The 21,717-nt window shown below is 40.7% G+C and overlaps 1 protein-coding gene across 3 annotated transcripts; it reads left to right on the top strand.

Moving 5' to 3' along the window:
* The first annotated feature begins 1,152 nt into the window (after positions 1-1,152).
* On the top strand, positions 1,153-18,572 carry USPL1 (ubiquitin specific peptidase like 1). Of its 3 annotated transcripts, XM_080363394.1 has the most exons (10): positions 1,153-1,399; positions 2,537-2,595; positions 6,618-6,784; positions 7,336-7,464; positions 8,587-9,235; positions 11,401-11,487; positions 11,908-12,037; positions 13,258-13,383; positions 14,055-14,215; positions 15,314-18,572. In XM_080363394.1, exons 3-10 carry the CDS (start codon positions 6,686-6,688, stop codon positions 17,086-17,088), a joined length of 3,156 nt encoding a protein of 1,051 aa, XP_080219520.1. In that variant the 5' UTR covers positions 1,153-1,399; positions 2,537-2,595; positions 6,618-6,685; the 3' UTR covers positions 17,089-18,572. The 3 variants fall into 3 exon arrangements, with proteins under 3 accessions (XP_080219520.1, XP_080219519.1, XP_080219521.1); XM_080363393.1 differs by lacking the exon at positions 2,537-2,595; XM_080363395.1 differs by lacking the exons at positions 1,153-1,399; positions 2,537-2,595 and having other exon boundaries at positions 6,708-6,713.
* The last annotated feature ends 3,145 nt before the right edge of the window (positions 18,573-21,717 follow it).

The following is a 21,717-nucleotide window of genomic DNA, read 5'->3' as shown; positions in this document are numbered from 1 at the left end:
TGTTACAACAGAGTCATCACACTAACAGATTATTTCACGATATGTAAAGCATGCAATACTATATAGCTTTTAAAAATGCAAACAAGAGTAAGGTATCAGCAAAGCAGAGACAGACAACCAGAGAGAAGGCATTTTTTGTGCTATCGCTAGAACAATTTCCTCCAGATCCAGGGACCACGCTGGCTTGGTCCACACTGACAGCCTTCTTAACGTAACTGAAGCAGAGCATTAACCCAAATGCCGTTGCTTTTGAGCCCTTGCAGCTCACGCTCGAGGAAAAGGGGCCACCGTAGACTGAAAAGCTGTTACCGAATACCCGCTCTGTTTCAGCCTAAGGCTGCTAGTGCAGAAACGCTCCTTGAGCCCAAGAGCACCACATCAGCTCATCAGCTCAGCCTCTTGGGACTGAAACTCCCCAAAACGACTGCAAGGCAAATTTTAGGCTGTTTAAGAGATTTTTTTTTTTTTTTTTTTTTTCCAAAAGGGAGCCTGGCCATCACCGCAGCACTTCGGCAGAGGCAAAGCCACCGTCTCGGTGCTAGGAGAGAAAGGCAACACCCCACCCGAGGCACCGAACCACGGACAACGTTAAGCCACACTCTGGGCGTGATTTTAAGCAGATGTTCAATGAACTGCAGATTACTCCTCAGCTCCTTGCCCCAAGCAAGGCGCCGGGAGCTACGCCGCTGCGAGGCGGCAGCGCGATCCTTCCCGTCACCGGGGCGGGCACCGCGAGGCACGGGGTTCGCCGGCCCACAGTAGGCAGGGCTGCCGCCTCCCGTCAGCACGCTGCGGCGGGCCCGACAGCCGCGCTTCGCCCTTCCAGTGGGCAGGGGGAGCCGCTGCGGGCCCCGGCCTTGCTCGAGGAGGCAGCGGAAGCAACTGCGGCGCCGCTCGCGCCTCGCAGGGCCGGCCCCCACGGAGGCGGGCGGGCCGCGGCCTGGACCGTCCCCTCCCACCGCTCCGCGTGAGGGAGCGCGGAGGAAGGCCAGGGGGGAGGGGGAAGTACCTCAGGCGCAGCCAGCACCGCGCCGCTCCGCTCCCGCCCGGTGGCGGCTCCGCCCCCACTGCCTGCAGCGAGCGGGGCGGGCTGGCATGGCGGCGGGGACGCGCCGGAAACTGCGCAGCAGCCGGGCGGGCAACAGCGTCGGCCGCGCCTGACACCACCGGCGGCCTCGAGGCAGCGGCCGGCGAGTAACGGCCGGCGAGTAACGGCCGGCGGGTAACGGCCGGCGGCCGCGCGGCGAGAGCGCGCGCCTGTGCCGGCCGAGCGCACGTGGGGCGGGCGGCGCGGGAAGGCCGCTGAGGGGAGGCGGCCGCTGGGCCGGGGCTGCGTGTGCTTCGCAGGGCGCCGGGGAGCGCGGCGCTGAGGGATCCGGGGCACGGCGGCAGCCGGCAGGTGAGAGCGGGGCTCGGGATGCGCCGCGCGTCGCCGCTCGGGGCCCGGCGGGCCGGGCGGTTATCGCCGGGAGGGGCGGTCCCGGCGTGTGCGGCCTTGGAACGGGCGTGCCTGTGCCCTGGGCTGTGAGGAGCCGTTACCTTACGGGCTTCTAAATGCCGACTGAGTATTTCATGTCAGTAGCGGTAGGGTTAAGGTGTGGGTTCCCTCTGCACGGGTAGCGCCGGCTCTAAGCACCATTTAATAAAAGATGGTAAGGTAGTAGTGCATGTGTGTATGTATATGTATTCCCCTTACACAGTTTTCTTACGTTCTGACAACTCCATAAATGCTTTTTTTCTTCCACAGTCTTACATAGCACATGAAGCACTCTGGATGTGGATTAAAACACAGGAGGCCGTTTAGCCATAGGTTTATCTGAACAGTTGAGCGCCTTTAGTTGTTGAAGGAAGGTCAGCAGCCAGCCCTCTTGGCCAGCACAGCCCTGGCAGCGAGTGAGCTGGTGTCCCATGCCTGGGCCCTTCATCTCCTCTGCCTTGGGTCAGGCTGAGGCTCTGCCTACGCTGGGTCCCTTCCTCAAATCCTGCATCTCTAGCTGATGCTATAATAAACCGCACGAGTTTAGGCTATATTCTTACCACACTAAATGACAATTGTTTTGGAAGGACTGAATGATTTGTCAACAAAACATATAGTCCTCATCCCTTGTCATACACACATAAAAGCATTTAATATGAGGAGGTTTAAGAGAAGTTTGACTGTAGAAGAAACTTTTCAAACAGCAGAGCAATAACATTGCACGCTGGTTTATTTTCTAACTAAATCAGTTTTATTTTTATTTGCCTTAGTCTGTGTTGGACTTCTTGCAGAAAAGAAATTTGGGTTTGGTTTCACATAAGGGAGATGTGCAGTTCTGCCCAGCACTTAAAGGCTGTGTCTGGGTACTGTTTCACTTAGAGGAACACATTTTGTCAGCAAAATTGTAATTTGTGGGGCAGAGGCACTGTGGTTTGAATATTTGTAGTTATGACCTCAGATAAAGAAAAAAAAATGAATACTCTGATTTATTCTTGTATAAAGAATGGCTAGGTAACAAATAACACAATGAAAATTTTTCTCACTTTTTTTATTTCTCAGACGTTTGTTTGCTTTCATCTTTTCAATATCCCCTTGATGAAGGAAAGAAGACTTGTAAGGTGATTTACAAGAAGGTTGTTTTTAAGTGTCCCTTTAGCCTTTAAACAAAGAAGAGATGTTCACTGTAATGTAATCAGTGTTCTGTTACCTTCTTACTGCAGTTTTTAACTAATTTTTGTTCATAAGGTACTATTTCACAAGGTACAGCTCACTATTATCAAAAGGTCCAGGTCCCTTTTATCATAGAATCATGCAATGGTTTGGGTTGGAAGGGAGCTTTAAAGATAATCTAGTTCCAACCCCCCTGCCATGGGCAGGGACACCTTCCGCTAGACCAGGTTGCTCAAAGCCCCGTCCAACCTGGCCTAGAATGCTTCCAGAGACAAGGCATCCACAGCCTTTTCCAGTGCCTCGCCACCATTATTGTAAATAATTTCTTCCTTACATTCCATATAAACCTGTCCTCTTTACATTTAGAACCGTTGCCCCTTTTCGTGTCATTACACACTCTGATAAAAAGTCTCTCCATCTTTCTTGTATGCCCCCTTTAAGTATTGAAAGGATGCTATAAAGTCTTTCCAGAGCCTTGTCTTCTCCAGGCTGAACAACCCAAACTCTCTCAGCCTTTTTTCATAAGAGAGATGTTCTAGCTCTCTGATATTTTTTGTGTCCCTCCTCTGGACCCCCTCCAACAGGTCCATGTCTTTCCTGTGCTGAGGGCTCCAGAGCTGGGTGCAGTACTCCTGGTGGGATCTCACAAGAGCAGAGGAGAAGAATCACCTCCCTTGACCTGCTGGCCACATTTCTTTTGATGTGGCCCAAGATGTGATTTGCCTTCTGGGCTGCAAGCACATGTTGTCAGTTTATGTCCAGTTTTCATCCTTCTCTGCAGTGCCGCTCTCAACTCTTTAATCCCCCACCCTGTAATTGATACCAGGGATTGCTCCAACCCATGTGCAGGACCTTGCACTTGGCCTTGTTGAACTTCATGAGGTTCTCATGGGCCCAATCTTCCAGCCTGTCAGGGTCCCTCTGGATGGCATCCTGTCCCTCCAGCACGTCAGCTGCACCACTTGTCTTGGTGCCATCTGCAAACCTGCTGAGGGTGCACTCAATCCCACTACCTATGCCACTAATTAAACAGTACTGATCCCGGTACAGACTACTGAGGGACACCACTCATTACTGTCGTCTACTTGGGACATTGAGCAGTTAACTGCAACTCTTTGGATGCAGCCATCTGGCCAATTCCTTGCCTATCTAACAGTCCATCCATCACACTCATATCTCTCCAATCCTTCACCTTTTCCTTGTTTTCTGTCTTCTGCCCTGTCAGCTCTGTAGTTCGTGGGACCTTTTCATAGGCAAATTAAATTCACAAGAAAAACTTGTGCTTTGCTGAGTTTTCTGCTGGTTTGAGGGTTCAGTTAGCTTGTGGAAAGTTTGATGAGGGTGTGAGCTGTCAGGGAAGATGTGGGGAGAGAAAGAAAAGACAAGAGAGACCTCCGTATTCTGCAGCAGCAAGCCATTAGATCAACTCATTACTCAATGAAACATAATCATAGCCTTAATAATTTACACCAGCTCCATAGCACATTTTGCGTTAGATTTTTTTAGTATCCAGGATAAAATAAGAGAAGTAGCATAAATGGTTTAAAACATGACCCAGTAAGCTTGAAAACCCATCCCTGTGGCCTTTCCCATCTGTAGTGCAGATATTACACGTTATTGCAGTACACAGTACAGCAGTCTTTTAATGGGCTGATTTCTTGGCAACTGTTGATCTGATGCCCAGTCTTTGTACATTGTGCAAAGATCGCTAATGACGTAATCTTACAAATACTGAAATGTACAGGCAGACTGCTAGGTACCACACTGTCTGTCTAGTACTGGCAGACGTGTTGTATTTATGTATTTGAAATAAAAGGACAATTAATGTATATTTTTAAATGTTTGTTATATTCGTAAGTGCAAAAAAAAATTTACTCCAGTACTACAGTACTATTGCTAGCTTATGGTTGAGGAGGTATTGTACATCTCAGAATAGTATTTAAGATTTACAAAGAAGAGCAGAAGTAACAGAGAACATAACTGAGAAAAATACTTGCTTTCTTTTGGGGAGGGATTACAGCAAGAACAGGGATTTGCGAAGAAATACATGTTTTACAGAACCAAGGCATGCTCAAAAAAGAATAACCTGTAGGCTGTTAGTGTTACTAACCCTTCTGAGTGTGTGTTGTATTTATGTGATGAGAAATTGCCTAGAGTTCCAGCCATGTTATCATTGTATTTTATTTACTCTGGAGAGCTGAAACTCTTTCAGGCCAAGGAATTGACTAAAAGTCAGTTAGAGACATTTTCCTACTAGCTGTAGCACAGAGAGTAAAGTAATGTGGTTTAGAGTGGTTGATATCTGCACAACTTGCATAAAAAAATCAAGTTCCTGGCTAGACTAAATATGTGATAATAGGGTTGAGTCACAGTGCGACAGTGCTGTCACCACTGTGAAAAATTGGAGATCTTGCCTTTCCTTTATAGTCCAACAAGCTTGTATACTTTGAGCTAATTAATTAAGTTTTACCTTTAGTGAGCCCAGGACCATGCAGTTTCTTGTACACCTTCCAACTCTACTTTGGAAACTAAACCTGTGCTCTAAAGCATGCGGTTGATATTTTTACGTTCTTACCTTCCATTACAACCATTAGCTTTGTAAGTCTGGGTATGCTGTCTATACATGCTCAGTAATTCTGAAAAGTGCTGCAGAACACATAGAAAATGTCAATAGGACACACCATCATCTCATTTTGTCCCTCTCTTAAATTGCCATTGGGGACTAATTTGAAATTATTTGTTATATTTTCCTAATGAGCTTTTTTTATTCATGCTCTGTTGGTTTTTAGCATTCTATCCCGTGCTACAGAAGGATCTGCCCTTGCCCAGTATTATAAATGGTTTTGGATTGAACTGGTATTTACACAGATCTCCAAGAATGCCTTGGGAAATGTCTTGTCTTTTTTTTTGAAAGGAACTTTAATCTGAGTTAGTGCTGTAATGTAAGGAAGAGTTGAAGGGACATCATGATGTGGGAGGGGATGTTAGTCAGTGGAAGTAATGAAAAGGGAACAGTTGTGGCTGAAGGAAAGATACTATAATACATTGATAACTTTGCAATTCAACTTAATTTCCTCCTGCATCTTAAAGAGATGTATGTGTTCCAGTTAGTTCCATTTGAAGTCAGCAGAAGCAGAATTGGGTCCCTGTAGTTCTAAACCTCTGTGTTTTTCTGGCTGATTCAAGGTGTAGTTAGCCTCAGAGCCAGGGAAAGAAGGAACTTAAGGAGCTGCCTTTTGATATGGTTCACACTGAAGCTGGCCTGCACAAATGTGTCTGTGTATATATGAGAAAGGCAAAACTTGGTCCTGAATGTGAGAAATCATTTGAAATAAGAGTACTCAATGTCATTTGTAAAATATGCAATAGAGTTACATAGCAGTGATACTGTGGAAGAGCTTTAGTTTGCTAAGAAGTCTATAACAGAAGCTTCCAAAAAGTGGTAGTAACAGCAGGATGCCCTTCTGTAGTTAAAAATTGTTACATTTGCAGGATAAACTTTTAATAGTCTATTGTGCACTAAATTCATAATTTTGAATGATGCAACAATGGGATTTTCTTGGTTAGTTGTTTCTTTAATGTTCCTCCGTAGCCATCTATGACTGTATGAGATCTTATTGCAGACATTTTTAAAGAAGTTTGTTCTTTCTGAGGGTTAGATGCAGTAAGCTGAGATGCCTGGGAAAGACATCTACATTTTTGTAAAGTATAGTGCACTTGGAAAATATGTGCGACCTTGCACAGTGTAAAGAATAAATAAGCTTGCAAATTCAGGGCCTGAAGCTGTTAAATCTATTAACTTAAAGTTTTGAGTTCATAAAATGCACTAGAAAATAAGTATTTTCAGTTAAGAAAATACTCCTCTGAATTCATTCTCGCAGAAAATACAGGCTGCATTACTGTTGGTATATTTTTTCCCCAAATTTATCTAATTTTTCTTTAATTGTTTTATTCACTTCTTATTTTTCAGGAGTCTTTGAAAAATCCTTAGTGGTCATGACAGTGTTACAAGTGACATAAATTAGCCAGTGGCTCAGAATGATGGATACCCAGAAGACTACAAATGGTTTGCAAGTGATTGGAGAAGGGACTGGTATAGGGAAATCGACACTCCACATGGTGGGGTATTTGGGAAAAGTCAGTTGAAACTTGTTTTACATGTGTGCAAAGTTCATATTTTTCTCTGCTTTGAGAGATTTTTGATTGGTCTTAATTAAAAAAAAAAATCTCAAAATTATTTTTCCACGGAAATCTATAACAATGGCGAAAGATTATTCTAAGTAAATCTGTGCCTATGTTTTTTTTTTACTGGCACTATTTTTACAACTCTTTACATTCCTATGAAAGTTGATTTGTCTTTCAAAGATCTGAGCTTGTGTTCCCTGGCAATAAGTGCCCTGTGATTTAGTTCAAGTAGAATTAAATGTTGCGTAATTGTGTTGTTAAATATAGCTTATTAAATATTTGAATATTTAAATGAAAAAATATATTTATTTAGAACACTTTACCATACGAATATATATTTTATAAATTTTTAAAAAAATCTATTTTACTTTTTTATATTGTGTAGATATATTTAGGAGTTGCACGTTGGTTTTCTGTCTTGGTATATATGAATGTCTTACCTTGGGATAATATATGAAATACATAAGTTTATACTGCTTTTTCTTTCTTTTTTGTCTTTTAAGAACTGTAATCCCGTGGAAACATCTGCACATGAGTATTGTCCGGTCTGCAAAAAGAAGGGCGAGATTCAAGTTTTACGAACTTACCGCATTAATTTTCAGGAGTCCATTTTTCTTTGTGAAAATCCTCAGGTATTACACTAATTACCAGGTTTATTTGGTTGTGCAGAGGCCTTTACCTTCAGCAATTACACCTCTTTAAGATTTTGTTGGTAGAAAGCAGACTGTTGAAGTAGGATCCCTTTGAGTCCAGATGCTGGTTGATGTGTGCCTATATGTAAAGAAAAACATAAGTAACCTGTAGAGAAGCAGTGTTTAGGCATAGCTAGCTACCCTATCGAATAAAAAGAGTCGATTAAAATTAATAAATTAGTTTCGCTTATGTAACAAGGGAACACAAGCAGTACTAAATAAATCTTTGTACAATCAGAATACAAGGTGAAAATTTGATGTTCCTTCTAACTAATACACAACTCTTGCAGGTGAGAGTCTCCCATTTTCTGTTCTTTAAGCCTGGGTAGTGCAAATAGGTTTGTAATTGTATTACAGTTTGTTTGTTTGTTTTTTCGCTTTTAAGCTTAACCTTCTCTGAATTTCTCTGCTAGTTAATATTTGAGTCATGATTTTGCTGCCTCTCCCACTGCTCCATGTATGCAGGGAGGGTATAGCAATCCCATGTGGATTGCTGCCCTTAAATTAGTAGCTAGAGACTAGACTAGATAATGGGTCTCTGAGTTGCTTTTCCTGTCCCTGCCCACTTCTAAATAATCATAGTATCATTCTGGAGATTGGTAATAGCAGATTTGACTCTACTCTGGTTGCAAAACAGTAAGACCCTACCAACACTTGGTCTAATGCCTCAGGCTGGCCTGAAAGGTACTCTGCCAATTTTGGCATCAGGAATCTCTCAGGCATGAGATGATAACACCAAATCTGTACCCTGAAGGAACAGTTTTATCAGAATAAGAGAAGAGGACTCTCTGTAGCAAAATCAGATTGTTTTCAGGGATTGGAAGCATTTACTGGAAAATGAGTGTTATCGCTACTGATGTATTTACTTCACAATTGCATATAAGACAGTGGTTGAATAAAACACCCTCCCTATCATATCAAATTTTTGGATTGATTTCATTAAAATATCACTTTACAGAAGTAATACATTCCCTTTTAAGAATATAGTTTGTACTTTCCTTAGCTCTTGTTCACTTGAATGAAATTGCTTTGTAGATTTCACTGTAACTTTCTTTCCTTCAGTGTATCTACCCACTTGGTTATAAACCATTAAACAGCATAATTACTTCTGCGGATCCAGAAAATCATCAAGTTCCATCTACTCATAAGAAAAGGAAATTGTGTGATATCACTGACATTACTCCTGCTGAATCATATCAGAAAAAAGCAAGAACTAATAATGTGGTAAATACTGAGCACGCTATTAATACAGACCCTGTTGTCAAATGCTATCAGAATAGCTTATGTATTCCTAAGTCAAGCCTACAAGATGTGTTACAAAATGACCAGAAAAAAACTATTAACAAGGTGGAGTCCTGCATCCAGAAGGTGGATTTTGAAACAACCACCAACAACTATGAAGAAAGCCCTAAGACTTCTAGACCAAGAACACAACTCTTGCCAAATTCTGAACTTTGCTCAACAACGTCTGAAATTTTGCTCAAAGCTGATAAAGCTTCCACTAATAGCACGGATGTATGGCTTCAGTGGAGAAATGTGCATAATCTTTGTTGGTTAGATTGTGTTTTGTCAGTACTGGTGCACTTAGAAACATTAAAGTTTGCTCTAGCAGAAGAGCATAATGGTGGAAAATGTTTACTCCAGAAACTCTTAACAAAATATAATCAAGCAACTGTGCTTCTGAATACCTGTAAAAGGAGTAAAGTAAAAGGTGAGTGAATTTAACTGCTGTTTCTTCATATTCAGACTGATCTGATCTGCTACAACTATGTGGAATTTAGTACAATGCACTTAAATATGCCTCTGTTCTATTTCAAGATCACAAAAGAATGAGTTAAGATTAATTACCATGAATTTGCAGAATAGTGTGCTTTATCTAGCAGAATCTGTGTAACCTCTGAAATTGTTTTTCTTGGGGTAAACGTACACCTTTGAAAGCATCAAACACTAAGCATCTCTTGAATTTTTTTGTTATATCCTACATAGAGAATTTGTGAATTGATTGTGTAATTGAGCTTTACTTTGTTTTCCTTCCCCTCTGTTTGCTAATGTATTTGGATGCTGTTCTAATTTTAATCTTCAAAACAATTTCTGTTGTGGTTTATATCCTTGCATAAATGGGCATTTGTTTTGTCACACCAAAACCAGTAAAGCTGGGACAAATGTTCTCTTCTGGCTCTGCTGCGCTCATGGAAGGAATGCTTCTCCCGATGTCTGCGGGCTGTGCTGTGGATGACGGTGCTTCCTAACCCCTTTCAGTCAAAATTAGTCAAACATTAACCTGGTTCATGTTGCCTGGAAAGGGTCAGTGGGTACTCCCACCTGCAGTTTAAGACGTTTGATGACTGTGACCTCCAAGCACAGAGGCAGTGATGGGCAGCTGGGGGCCGCCTTCCAGGCAGCACAGCTGGAGTCTGGGGAGGATGCGTCGCTGTCATCTCCTAAAGCGGCCTTTGATTATTTTCTGTGCAGTGGTTTCAGTTTAAGACTCTTAAACTAAGATCTGTTTTTCTTAGTCTCCTCAAACTGACCCACTGGTGTCATAAATCTGAACTTCTATGAGATCTCTGATTAGCCAATGCCTTTCATGAACTTTTTTTCAGTAGACATTCCAGGGAAAGTGTGTGTTTGAATATATAGACTGTAGTCCCAGAACAGCATTAGATGACTTGAAGAATATTGTGTCTTTCTTGAGAAAAATAATAAATGTGTCAAGAATGGTTTAATCCACCTTGTGATAGGGAAGACAGTATTTTACAGAGGGGGAAAAATTCAAAAATATTCTGAAGTAGTTCATGTTCTCTGCTTGCCAGACAGGCTGCTTGATTTTAGGTTTTCAGCTGTCACCTGGAAGCCCTCTACCATCACAGAACCTGTCTGAGATGTGTTTCTTTTCCCTCTGTTGTGCTGTGTTTGCAGAAGAACTCTGGTGTGCAAGAGCCCTTAAATGGGGATGTTAGGTGTTGGAATATAGTGTTGTATAAGTTAAACCTTTTAATTTTGAGGAACTGCTGCAAAACAAATTAGTTTATTTGGGCAGCAGTGGGGAGGGAGGTGAACGAAGAGTATTGTTGTGAAGAAGAGGTGTAGTATTTATTCTGCCCTTCTGTGTAGTTTTTCAGCAGCTTTTATGTATGTTTATTTTAAAAACCAAAAGCAATAGAGCTGCAAGAAACTTTTTTTTACAGTTTTAAATGCATAATTGTATAAAATAGTTTCAACATCTGTTCTAAATCCTTCATTTAATTTGTGCAGGTGACAATAATGATTGTGTAGTAGAAGTTCTTGCTTGTGCTTAAAGAATGTTTGTGAATAAACAACGTAACTTGCAAATTTAAAATACATACTAAGATTTGTAAAGTATAATATTTTAAGAAATTATTTTTACTATTTTAAAGGGTGACTTAGGGAATTAGTATTTAATCTGGAACAACACATTTAAATGTTTATTATTAGATGTATAACATCATTAGAAAGCATGTAAGCAAATTTTTGTGCTTTTGATCTTACTGTTTAGGTTTTAAAATCTACTGTTAATTTCTGAATCACCAGGGTTTGTAATATCTGGTTACATTATCCTTAAATGTTGTGACTATCTAGCTCTTGGTACATGCCCTTAGCCATAATTTAAGTTAGGTCAAGTCATTTCTGGTTAGCAGATGGCAGTAAAAATGTAAACTTCTGTAAATTCTTCTCTAATTTTCAAATCAAGTAATACCAAGCATTGCCTATTTTATTGATGGTTTTAGGTGAGTATAGGTCAACACAAAAGGTGTTAGTTTGCAGAGTATGAGTGCATGTTAAGGGTACATATGTCTGTGAAAGGGTGAAGGTGTTACACAAATACATGAAGGGTATATGTATTTTTTTCTTTAGATGTTCTTCCAAAAGCAGAATCTCATCTCAATGAAATCAGAAACAGAGTGTTTACACAGCTTCAGCCTCAGCTTAAATGTGAATTGGGTAAGTAGGGCAGCCATCTCAGTATTTACTTTCAGGAAACTCTACATGTAAAGCATTGTATGTCAGTACATAAAAATATATATGTACTTATGCCCACAAGACAGCTAGGAACTGCATTGGTTTTTACTGGAGACATACACATACTTTACAGTGTGGACAGCTGTTTTGTCTGTTGACTGATTTTAAAGCTTTAGAGAGCATATTCTTGTCTTCATAACTGTGCTGTGGTCATTAAATTGTCATTGATAACAACCTGATAATATGGATCAATCCCTTTGCTGTGGAGATTATAAATACAGCCTTGAAGGGATAACTGGAATTAAAATCATAGCAGTAAGCCTGTCTTCTTCCTTTTTGAAGTACTGAAAGCTGATTTCAAATATTCAGTGACTTTTTTTTTTTTCTGCTCCATCTTTGAAGGTAAGGAGGAAAGTCCAGTGTTTGCACTCCCTCTACTCTTAAAACAGGACCAACAAGCTGAGAAACTCTTCTTGCATTCATTTTCATGGAAGTTTGAATGTGTATGTTGTGGCTACAAATACCAGGATCGGTGAGATTTTTATTTAAGTAGCTTCTATGTAATTGTTCTGTGTTACCTTTTTTAATCTGCATATAATAGTTGATTTTTCTTCCTATGTCCTGGGTTGTACAGCTTCAGCTTGTTACTGAAGTTTTATGTGATCCACTTTTTCAGGCTAGCATTTGCAGATAGTTTACTGCTGTTTATTATCTTGGGAAACCATGTTATCACTTAATTAAGAAAGAAATAATAGGTAACTGTGCGAGTCCCTGGCCATGCTCACTCATATTTTGATGAGAGTATACATATTGTTGGGGTTCTAAAGAATATATGCACTTGTAATCTTCATTTGGATTACAAAGAATCAGTGATTTGCTTACATAATGTATCTATTTTAAAACAGTATTACAGGGAAGTAATTTCTTGAGAATTGATTTAGTTCTCTATAGCTGCAAGTATAAGCTAGTTATTCAGGCTTCTTTTAGAGTCAGCAGAAAAAAAGACACCTTCAGAAGACAGCTCATTTTACTTGAAAAATCACTGTTTCTCTCCACTCTCAGGTTTATACAGCAAAATTCTAGATCCCCAAGTGAGATGAGATTGATGCTGTTTTACACTGCCAGCTAATGTTTAGTCCTAGTTAACAGGATGTGTTCAAGAGCCATTGTTATATGCTGTGCTTTTACAAAAAAGTTTAAAAATCTAGGCTAGGTTGGATATAAAGGAAGTCCTTGCTGTGGCCAATGAATGAACAAACTATGTTATTTCACTTTAATATCCCATACATTGTATTTTCATACAATATAACCTCAGTGTAATCTCAACTCTGAATGTACTGGGTTTTGAAAACAACACCTTGTATAACATGGATTCTGAAGTAACTTTTTACCTCTTCCTTCTCTTCTTGGGATTCTGTATCAGCTAGTAAATTATGCAGATCCCGATACAAGCTCTGCATTATGTTGGAAAGGAAAGAGATAACATGTGAAGGGAGGAAGGGCAAATAATGTGAAAGAGAAGGCCACAGAGCTGCTGGGAACAAATAGTGGCTGATAGTGTTTGGCAGAACTGAATTCAGTGCTGACTTAGATGTAATGCAGTCACAGGGCGATTCACACAAATGGCATCAATATGAATAGAATTTAGCTTTGTCATAACCTTTTTGTAACTTTTTTTTCTCCTGGTAAAGTGTGTATATTTATTGTTTTCTGATCAGCAACTCAACTTACTCTTTTTGTGTGTGTCCCCAGATTTAAGAAAACACTAACAACATTCACCAATATAATCCCTGATTGGCATCCACTTAATGCTATTCATGTTGGACAGTGCAATAACTGTAGTGATAGATCTCAAAGAAGACAGATGATTTTGGAAAAGTAAGTTTCTATACGTAAACTTGAAAATAAAATACATAAAATTCTGACACTTCATTTATTGAACGTATCACTTTCAAAACCAACTATTATCTTGTGCTTATAGAGATTCTAAACTTTAAACTCCGATGAATACTAACTTTTAAAGATTTTAGATAATTCATAAATGCCAAAATGGCACATAGTGTTTAATAAACGTGAAATATAGAGCAGTGTTTAACATGCTGACCAGCCCATATATTTGAGCCAGGTTGTAAATACCTAGTATCAAGTAGCAAATATAGACAACTGATATCCAGTGTCAGCCTTTCCACAACCCCTGCCGCTGGTGGTTAAAACTGTTGTCTGATCATCTGTTTACTGGTTGGGCTTGGGAATGGTGTCCTTTCCTACTGTAGTTATGGCACAGTTATCTCTTGCTTTTCTTACCTTTTCCCCACTCCCCAAATCCCCTATGTGATGGTGTTTTTTTCCCCTATCTATAACAAAATGGAATATCCATTTGGGGTATTCTTATCCCTTGACGACCGTGCCATCCAAAGAGTCCTGTGTAGAAGTAGAATAGTAAGGGCAGGACTACATACTCTTTGTGATGCCTTACTTGTGATTTTTCATTAGGAAACTTTGACACTATTTTGTTGTAATAAACTGATTCTTTGTTTTTTCTTTATTAGAGTACCCTCAATATTAATGTTACATTTCGTAGAAGGCTTGCCACATAACAACCTGAAGAACTATTCATTTCGATTTGAGGAGGACACCTATCAAGTAACAGCTGTTGTTCAGTATCAAACAAATAAGAAGCACTTCATAACCTGGTCTTTGAATCCCGATGGTAAGAACCATAAATTCTGTTGTAATGCTTCATGAGTCTACGTCAAATACTGTTAGTTGGGTTACTGCAATAGTCTCAACAGGCCATATATAATAATATATATGATGACAAGGATTTCCTTTGTCTGTGTTCTAAACTTCATATTAAAATTCTGTACATAATTGAGGGAACTTTGTTATTCAGGGTGAAGGTTTCAGTTTGGTGTGACTGATTTGCTCTGCATTACACTCACCGGCAGAAGTTATTTGGGTAGAGCTGTTTCCTTTCAAATGTTTATTTTGAAGCCAGTTATTAATCCATTCTTGGCTGGAAGTGAGGGAATATATGGAACTATCAGCATTAGTGAAGTTTCTTTTTGTTTCTGAACTGTACTGCATCTGAGGGGTGAAAGGCACAAACCCATGTTATCAACATTGCTATTGGTGTGATGGTTGTACCATTGGTGGGAACTCCATCATCAGAGAAGGTTAAATGTTGGTATTTTTATTCTCATGGTTTTGTAGAGAGAATGGAGTGCAGTCTTATCAAGTGTTCTGACAACATAAAAGTTGTCTAAATCACACTGCCAGAGTTTAAGAAGAAATAGAAGGTGAAGCAGCTGGGAAGCACCAAATTAGGCACATCCTATACATCATATATATCTGTAAAATATTTGCTCATGATCTGTGAACAATTTGCAGCTGAATGAGGCAGATTATTAAAATGAGCAGCTTCTCTTAAACCTCTCTATTTCCCATCCAGGCAATGAAAAGTCAGGGAAGCTTAATTTGAGAGGTGGTTCTTCCCTCAGATGTGTGTGGGTATTTTCAGACAAGATGTCAGCATCATTAGCTCAGACAGAAAAAAACTTAGCTTTGCTTTTTGGCTGACCTACTCTGACCTGTAATAATATTGCTGCAAATTCTGCTTGTGTGTGATCTTTTTACAATGGAAAGCTCCCAATTTTCTCAGATGTAATAAAGAATGGAGAAAAAACACTCTTTATTTTCTGCCTTTCAGGGGAATGAGTTAATAAAAATATTTGACAAGTGTCTGAGGATAGTGACTTCAGTTTTAAAAGTCTTTGAGTCTCTACACTGGTTGCTATTTATTTTTCAGGAACTTGGCTTGAATGCGATGATTTAAAGGGCCCATATTGCAAGAGACATACAAGATTTGAAGTTCCTCCTTCAGAGATTCATATTGTTATCTGGGAAAAGAAAACATCTCATGTGCCAGAAGAAATGAATTCAGAGTTCCAGAGGAAAAGTACAGAAGATTTTCCTGTTTATAATGTACAGTCAAATTCCACAGTGTTGCACTGTGGTTTTGATAACACTGTAGACAAAATACCTGCAGAACATCACAAAGAGGATTCTGTGACAACTCCAGATAAGAAACAGCAGCGGATAGCTGAGGATGAAAGTAGTGTTCGTCATGGTTTAGAAAGTCTGGTGCATGATGATCTTGTAACACTAATGCTTCAAGAAGTTCAGGTTGACTCAGAAGGTAAATCATTGTCGAATGGGCAGATGGTGGGAAATAACCATGTTGACGTGGGTACACCGCAACAGGGGGAGTCGGCTTTTTCACCTAACACTCCGTATACAGGAGAGTTTGCTGGAACTAGTCTAGCTGTGAACAACAATTGCACATTATATGGAAATTCCAGCATTTGCCTGCCTCTAGAAGAGTTTAACCCAGCAAATATTACTCCTGTGTCACCAGTAGAGAATATTATGCAAAAATCACCTGACTTGAAAGATGCAAGCAAAATTGTAGTTAATTCTCAGGTTGCCAGTTCTGCTGCTGCCAATAATTCCTTTAAGCCTTCACGCAAAGACCAAAAAAGAGGATTTGTAGGAAGCTGGGCAAAGAAACTATTAAGCAAGAATACTTCTTTTATGCCTTCAAGTGCCTCAGCTCTCAAGAATGAGAGAAGTTGCAAAACTCCCTCAAGCCAAAAAATAAGTGAAGTGCAGTTGCCAGTTAAGGGAGCAAGTAACTTTGGTGGATTTCAAGGCAGAGCTACAAACAAAACCACTGAGACCCTGAAGTCAGTGGTTCTTCAGAGTAATCGTACTCATCCTTTATCAAATTTCAAAGGATTTTCCCAAAGCACTTGTCTTGCAAGAGCAAATCATACCACTATTGAAGGTCCAGCTTGGAATAAGTCAGGAAGCGTGTTGGGTGCCTCAGGTAAAGTGACTCAGTTCCATTCACTTAGCTGTAACTCTGGGAAGGCAGAGGAGTCAGATAGTGAGAAAACAAAAAAACTTCGCCTAAAATTGTTAAAAAAGCTTCATGCTAAAAAGAAGAAGTTGGCTTCGCTGGATAGGCTCGCAATGGAACAGATGAAACATGAAGAACCTGTGAGTGGAGATGTACGCACCCCATCACAGACTGACTCTCCCAATGATAGTGCATTATTGCAGAGCTTTTTAAGGGAACTCCAGTATCAGATTGATGTTGCAGATAATGAATCTAGATTTAATGCAAGCTCTGTATCAGGGTGCCATCATAACAACGATGAAATACTGGCAGAATTACTGTCCCCTACTTCGACTGTTGCTTCCTTAGAGGCTCCAAAAACTGAAGATGAATGTATGTATATGGAAATGGTGAATAGCAGTGTTGCAACAACAGCATCTGATGAGAAGACCGGTGTGCCACAGGCAGCAATGACAAGTGAGGACCATAATTATTATAGTCCTGTAAAGGACAGTAATCCAGAACTTGATAAAGAAAGCAAACCCAGTGCAAAGAAACTTGGTTTTGAAAGTCCTACAAGGGAAGATATCCTTGAAGACCTGTTCTCCATTTCAGCACCAAGCTCAGTGGCAGGTGACATAGATTTACCTCATTTTGATGAAACTCTGTTTGAAACTTGGTAAATATTCGGTTTCTTCGTTTTAAGTATTTTTCAATATTATGTATATTTTGAAACAAAGCACTATTAAACTATGTTTTTTAACTAATTTAATTGCACACTGGCTGTACTTGAACAATTTACATTTGAGGTATTTTTTGTTAAAATTTTACTGTAGCAGACAAATAAGGTTTTAATGCAATTCATTTTTCTGAGAAATAGTTATTTTAGCTGCCAGATATGATGATGTTTTTTAATAAAAGTTCCTGTGAGTCTTAATGTTTGCTGCTTTTAATATGGAAAATTTATCCATATTCTACTGAGTTTGAGAAATAAAAAACTTCAGTAGTCTTGATGTAACGGTGTAAGAAATGTCATTTAGGTAGCAGTGATTTCTTTTACATGATCACCCAGCTGCTGAGGTATTTTTGTCTCACACTGTAAAAAAAAAGTATCTTCTGTAACCAGGGTTGTTTTCATCCTTTGATACAAAGATGATTTGCAACATGAAATTCAAGGTTGGTATTCTGTTAGGAACTCTACTCTTTTCACAATTACTGTTCAATAATCTCACCCTGATGTCTGCACCCCTTGGATACAAGGGAGGATGGATACATGGTAGAAATTTTCCTGTTTGAAGTTATGGCACCTACTGAGCTTTTATCCTGGGTAACTAAAAACATCATTTGGTAGCATATTCTTCTGAGCCAGGTTATTTTTTCTAAGTAAAATTAATAAGGTTTTGGCCAGAGTTTGCAGCACTAAGAAAGAATACCAGATGTAACTTTTAGTTACTTAGAGCTGCAAATTCGGTAATAAAAGAATTAAAAGGTAACTGTAAGTTAGCACCCATTTCTGTTGTCACTAGGAATTTTTGTCTGGCTGGAGCACTGTACGCCTCTCTGTATGTGAGAGTGCCATGGAGAGCAAGGTCAATAGGAAGAAAGTAATGGAAAAGGTGGCAAGACAGAGTAAGCAAGCAGAGGGTGCTTCTGGATTTGTAGAGTTCTCATTCTGCTTGATGAGTGTCTTCTAAATTCATAGACACAAAGGTGAGAGTATGATATGCTAAGTTAGATTAGCTGTACATTTTTATTGTGCTCAGAAATAACAGGGATTTTACCAGCATGGATTTTTTCAGCTACTTTTAGAGGTATCCTGCATTTTTTCATTGTTTTAGATCCCAGGTTCAAAACAAGTCCTCAGTCTTCTAATAGGTGGAGTTGAACATAATTGTTGTTACAAAGCATGGCTCCAGATTTAAATGGTCTTGGATTGCTTGAACCAGGTTCAAAAAGTGTTTGAAAAACTGTCAGTGGCACTGAACTTGCCTTGCCATGCTATTTCTGTTGCAATTATGTACATGTTTATCAAACTGGTACTTCAGACAATGAATGGTTTCATTCTTGAAATATAAGTCTTTGTAAAGAACTTGAACTCCTTCTTTGTTTTAAATGTTGTAATTGGTTATGTTACAATAGAAAAAAAATCAATGGATTCTGAATGCAAAGTGCCAGTGTACTGCTGGTGAAATGTTTGCCTGTTTGTGAATTCCCTTATTAAAAAAGAAAATGCTGACCAAAATTATAGTTTGATTTATCAATGAATAAGTGCCTCAGCAAGACTTGAGGGGGATGACAGGATTTTCCTGTGGAGTTTTCCAGGCAGCCGTTTCTACATATGAAAACGACTAAGAAGCGGTGTGTCTCACTGCCCCGACTGCTCGGTGTAGAGGTGTCCCTGACTGGGGGGAGCTGCCTGTAAGTGTTGGTTCCACGCATCTGTGACCGGCTGGATCACAGCTGCCAGTGGCTGTGAAGCGGGAACTCCTTCACCGCTGGCTTGGGATGTGGCATAGACCCAGGGGTGAGCGAAGCAGCGAGCCGGGGGTTGGAGTGATGCAGAATGTGTAGGGCAACATGAGGAACAGAGCCCACTAGGAGATGAGAAAGCCCTGGTGGTAAGGATTGCGGTAAGGTTAGAGAAGGGTGCAGGGGAACATCTACTGTGCGTGTATGCCTGGAGAGAAGCACAAATCTCTGGTCGCCACTGGCAGCACCTCCACAAACCGATGGTGGGAGTCCTCGCTCTGCGACTGCACGACATACAGTATGGGTACACAGGAGTATAGAAGCTCCGAGAGCAAATAAATAGCACTTGAGATTAAAGTAAGCAGGAAACTGGATCTGTTAGCGCTGCAAGTTCTTTGCTGCCTCTTTTCTGAAATAGTTAACTGAAGATGATGCTGTGCAGATTTGTCTGTTTCTATAAATGTTTTACTGCCTGTGATCCTGTGCAAGGGAGAATTCAGCTGAGATTGAATGAAAACACCATGACCAAAGAAACCATTTGGGATTTGGAGGTTACTGGACTCTTGATTTTGAGACTAGTTTTAAAATGCAGGCTGGATGATAAGATTTTAACTTGCCATAAAGAGAACACAAAGCTTCAGTTTTCTGTCAATTAGAAATACACCAGGTGGGCGTATAGCAAATATGATCAGTGAGCAGAAGTTAGTCACTGTATTTTGGAGGTTTATCAGTTTTATAGGATGAATTTAAAAAAATCTCATGGCTTTGTGGACTTTGAAGGGATTATATTTCATATGTTTCTTCACCTCTTGCATCACCATGATCTTATCAGTCTGTGTCTTCTGACTTGGGAAAGGCACAACTGTGGCACTTACAGATCTACAGCTTTGGAGTTCAGGGTCAACTCTGTGGTGGAAGCAGCTCTGTGATTTGGGTCTTACTACTTCATGTTATATTCAAACACTTAATTATTAAAAAGAAATGGCTGCCTTCTTTCATTCAGCCTGCAGTCATCCAGTCCATCTGCAAAGAAGCTGCCTGGATGGGTTTTTAGCTGTGCTCTAGAAATCCATTGTGGTGCTGATTACAAATCTGATTTTGACCTTGATGTTTTTCATTGCTGGCTATTGCCATTTATTCTTCTTCCAGCATTGTTTTTTTGCTTGAAATAATTATTCCCTTCCTGACCATGTATCGATGACTGTTATTGTGTCTTGTGTATGTTCCTTTTGCAAAGCTAAATGGCTGCTGTTGTCCACATGAGCCCCTTCATGCTCAGAGCGGAGCACGTTACCTTCCAAGCAGATTATGCAGCTCTAAGTATGTGTTGTGCTTTGAAGTCCACCAGGATTCAGTCTCGAGTGGAAGAGCTTACAGTCTAAGCAAGCGTAGGCCAAAGACAGCACGCAGACAGAACAAGGGAGAGAATAAGGTTGGCAGGATGGTAAGGCTGATGAAGTTTGCAGCACGCTTAGTTTTGCACCACCACGCAAGAACACAGTCTGGTTGTTCACAAGAGAGCTGCTGAAGCTGCCCAGCACAGCAGAGCGTGGTGGGACCACGGGGCATGGGAAGGACAGCGAATGGTGGGAAAGGAGTGTAAAGAAGTAGGCCTGGCCTACTGGCCGAGGCCTCCAGCTTACATCTTCTAGAAACAGGCTGAAGAAACCCTCAGATGTTTCTCTCCAGGCTTGAGTGTCTATTACTCTTTCAGGTAAATAACTATTTAAAGGGGCTTCTGTAATGCCCAAGGCCAGATTTGGACTAGCCGTGATCCTGCCCCCAAATTTCCTATTTAGAAACAGGACGGGTAGGCAGCACAATCAAATAACCAGTGGCAATACTCCAGGAAGCCTGCCACACAAGTATTATACCTGGCAAGGGGACATCTCCCATTGCATCTCCAGAAAAATCAACTTTGGTGCTGGTCACTGGTCCTGTTGCAGAACCTGTCAATGCAAATGCCAGAGATGGGGAGCTGAAGAGTAGGAGAGCCCCAACTTTATATCTGCTTGTTAGTGGACTGGGTGGTCAACTTCTTCAGTTTAGAGAGGGGGTGGCCCATAATTTTTATGTATGAAATACATATTTGAGCCTTTAAGCAGCGTTTTACAGTTCTTCCATACAGTAACTCTACCATTGGTGTAGTTTTTTTCTGGTTTTCTGTACCCATATTTTCCCTGGCTTGCTCTTTCTATTGTTGTAGCAGAGCAAGATACTGAGTAATGGGGAAAGCTGTGACAAATAATTTGTGCATTGGCATTTCCTGAGATACCATTTTGAATTATTTCAGTGAGCGTCCATCTCTTTTTCATTCCCTCCACCTCCAAGCCTGGGAAGATGAGATTTTTAGATGCTTTGTGCCACAGCACCATAATTATCACTACCTGGCATTATCTCCAGTCAAAACTTCAGCAGGTCTTGGGCGAACTATCCAAACATTTTCTCCAGTTACTGCCGTTCAGGAGCACGCAGTGACAACACTGTCACTTCTCTGTGCAATGGAACTATTTTTGAAGGTTTTGTTCCAATTCAGACCATTTCAGCCGAGAGTCACTTCTCCTTCGTTACGTTGTCCTTTCGAGCGGATGAGGGAAAAGTCTGTTTGCAAAGGGGAAGCTTGTGCGGGAGAATGAAACCAATCTAAACGAAGCCCGCAGCCCTGCCCTTCCTTTCCCCACGGAGTGCAGCCCACGCCCAGGGGCACGGCGCCATCCCCACCGCCGAGCGCGCTCTGGTCCCGCCTCACCAGCACGGGCGGATTTTAAAGAAGGAACCAGGAACAGTGGCCTACGCAGTGACACGGGAAGGAAAAAACATGGTGTTTCCGCCCGGTTTCGAAC

Source organism: Nesoenas mayeri (assembly GCF_963082525.1).
Source record: "Nesoenas mayeri genome assembly, chromosome: 1".
NCBI classification, from domain to species: domain Eukaryota; kingdom Metazoa; phylum Chordata; class Aves; order Columbiformes; family Columbidae; genus Nesoenas; species Nesoenas mayeri.
Note: the sequence above shows the minus strand (reverse complement) of the source record. Positions and strands in the feature narration are given on the sequence as shown.